This window comes from Fringilla coelebs, assembly GCF_963513975.1.
Source record: "Fringilla coelebs genome assembly, chromosome: 1".
Lineage (NCBI taxonomy): Eukaryota > Metazoa > Chordata > Aves > Passeriformes > Fringillidae > Fringilla > Fringilla coelebs.
The window spans coordinates 1,687,897-1,690,806 of NC_140028.1; the positions used below are offsets into that span (position 1 = coordinate 1,687,897).

The following is a 2,910-nucleotide window of genomic DNA, read 5'->3' on the forward strand; positions in this document are numbered from 1 at the left end:
CATGGACTCAAAAGCAGGACATGACACTGCAGAGTTGCAGGATGAAAAACACTCCCCACCTCAGCACTCACCACTCTGAGCAAACCAGGAACTCTGGCCTGCAAAACACCCTAAGGCAAAAGGAACAAGGCTGTCCCACCCCTCCAGAACCAGCATAAAAGCCAGCCCAGAGCCTCTCTCCCTCACACACTTCTCTTCAAGCCTTCGCCTCCTGCTCAAAACCAGGTGAGCCTCAATCCCTATACCATCCTGCTCCTGCAACCCTGGCTGCTCTCTCTTCCAGCACGCTCAGCCCCAACCTCAGCAGTCCTCATGCCTTCCCACAGATCCCCAACACCCTCCACACTCCCTCAATCTCCTGCATCGCTGCCCCTCGCATCCCCACACCCCTGTCTAAGAAGATCCCTTCTCTTCCAGGCACCCTCCACACCACACCCATGGCCTGCAACAACATCTGCAGTCCCTGCGGACCCACCCCGCTGGCCAACAGCTGCAACGAGCCCTGTGCCCTGCAATGCCAGGATTCCCGCGTCATCATCAACCCTTCCCCTGTGCTGGTCACCCTGCCAGGACCCATCATGACCTCCTTCCCCCAGAACACCGCCGTCGGATCCACCTCCTCCGCTGCTCTGGGCACTGAGCTCAATGCCCAGGGACAGCCCATCTCTGGTGGCTTTGGTGGCTTTGGTGGCTTTGGCTATGGGCTGGGAGGCCTGGGCTGCTATGGCAGAAGGGGCGGCTACATCTGCTAAGGGCCCTCAGCACCACTCCTGACACCACCAGCTCTGGGCTCTGGCTGCAGCTCCTGCAAGCAGAGCACTTCAGCTGATCGTGTCTCTATTCTGCCACATACCTGACGCCTTCAGCTTCTTCTCAGCATTCTTTCACGCCAATAAATTTTTCTTGCATTGAACCCGAGTTGTTTAATCTTCTTTTTGAATTCCAATGGGCTCACATCCTCACCCTGTGCATTGTCAGCACTCAACTATTATGGTAGATGGAAAGGGAGCAAAGAACATTTCTTAGCAAATATGTCCCCATCATTAACAACCAACGCCCACATTGGAATTAGGGGAGAGGGAGGCACCATCCAGGACATGACACAAGGCCATCACCTCATCTACCACAGGCTTCAATACAATAATTCCATCCTGGCCACTGCCCTGACAAAGTCACTCTACACCAACATACACTTGAAAAATTCTCTTCCCAGCAGTACTCTTGAGTCCTCCCCATGAACAGAGGGACAAGAGCATTCACTTGGTCATGAAATCTGGAGAGCAAGTGCTTCCATCCCCCTCTGGTCAAGCAGACCCTAGCAGGAACAGGATTTCCATGACTAGAGCCAGTTCAGTTTTGGACATCCAAGAAGAGGGACTCCATTGTCTCTTGCACTCTGGGACCATCCACACTCGCTGAAAAATTCTTGCTTCCTTTATCCATGGAATTCCATTTATTTTCACTTGTGCACATGCCCTCTCTCCCTTCATGTTTGCAGCACTGAGAACAGCTGGGCTCCCACACACTGGTGACACTTCCCTGTCCAGTCTTGTCTCCCAAGAGGCCCAGCTCTCTCAGTCTCTCTTCTAGGAAAGATCCAGCAGGCCCTTAAGGATCTACTGGCCTTCAACTGGTCTTCATCCACTACTTTTTTTGTGCTTCTTCACGTCTAGGCCAGAAGTATCCACACCACCCCACATGGGAACTCTCAAGTGCTCTACAGAGAGGAAGGGACACCTCTCACAACTTCATGGCAACAATTTCCTGAAATCTCTCTTGGACACAGGTGATGTCCCACTGAAGTAATTCCCCACTGCAACCTCCTGGTCACTCTGTTCTTGATCAGCACCAAAGGGTCCTGCTCACTAAAGCTGCTTCTTAGACTCTCAGTCCACAGCATGACCCAGAGTCAAGTGCCATCCCTGTCCAGATGCACAACCTCCCATTTCCCTTGTTTGAACTTTAGGAGGCTCCCTTAAAACCTTAGTCTTGAGGTCCTTCTGACCGGTGGAACATCCAAGTGGTGCCTCAGAAACACCAACATCTGCTAGCTCACTGAATGGGCAACGCTCCCACTACCCACAAGGAATGGAAGGGTCCAGGTGCTCACACCTGACACAGATGCAAAGCCCAGACCATCCTGACTGACCTGTGATCCCTCTAAATAACACACTCACAAATCCAAAACCATGCGTTCTACAGGCTGACCACACTGACGACACCCCAGCTCTCCAAATCTTGGTCACATCTCAGTCCCCTTCAACAAGTGCCATCAACACCAGATGGTTTCACACATCAACACATTTGGTTTCAAATACTCACACTTTAAAGGAGGAATGCCCATGATGGAAGGGGCAGCTCCTCGTGCACAGCAGAGTTGCGAAGGCCACACCAGCCTGACAGGGCTGCGGTGGAATTGGGCCGCTCTTCACAGCACACCCAAAAAAACCCCCACACGAGTACCACAAAATGACCTCACTGATGACACCCATATAATTCCTAGGCATTGGTTGTATAATTTGCTTATTCTGAAACACATCTCCTAAGCAAATCCTCCCAAAGACCAACTCTCACGTAAAAGCTGACACCAAGTTCAGATGGACAAAGCCTCAAGAGCAGGGGTGACACTCAAGGATTGTGAGAAGGAAAACATTCCCCCACATCATGATGCACAAATCTATGACACACAAAACCAATGTTAAAACTTCCATTCAAGTACCTCTAGAGTTTAGTAAGGTCAACCAATTTTGTTTGAAAAATAAATGTCCACAGTTCCTTCAACTGCTTGTCGACTGTTTTTTTTTCCTTCACCAGTTTTCCTTTCTGGGTTTCACTCACAGCCCAGCAATGGGACCCCACAGTGGGACCTTACTGGGCCCAGTTGAAACGAGCGCTATGGATGAACAAACA

The 2,910-nt window shown here is 50.9% G+C and overlaps 1 protein-coding gene across 1 annotated transcript; it reads left to right on the forward strand.

Moving 5' to 3' along the window:
- Positions 1-437: 437 nt before the first annotated feature.
- On the forward strand, positions 438-752 carry LOC311153957 (feather beta keratin-like; the record flags this gene model as incomplete). The annotated part of the gene is made up of 1 exon (XM_084206087.1): positions 438-752. The coding sequence occupies one exon, from the start codon at positions 438-440 to the stop codon at positions 750-752; it is 315 nt and encodes a 104-aa protein (XP_084062213.1).
- Positions 753-2,910: the final 2,158 nt, after the last annotated feature.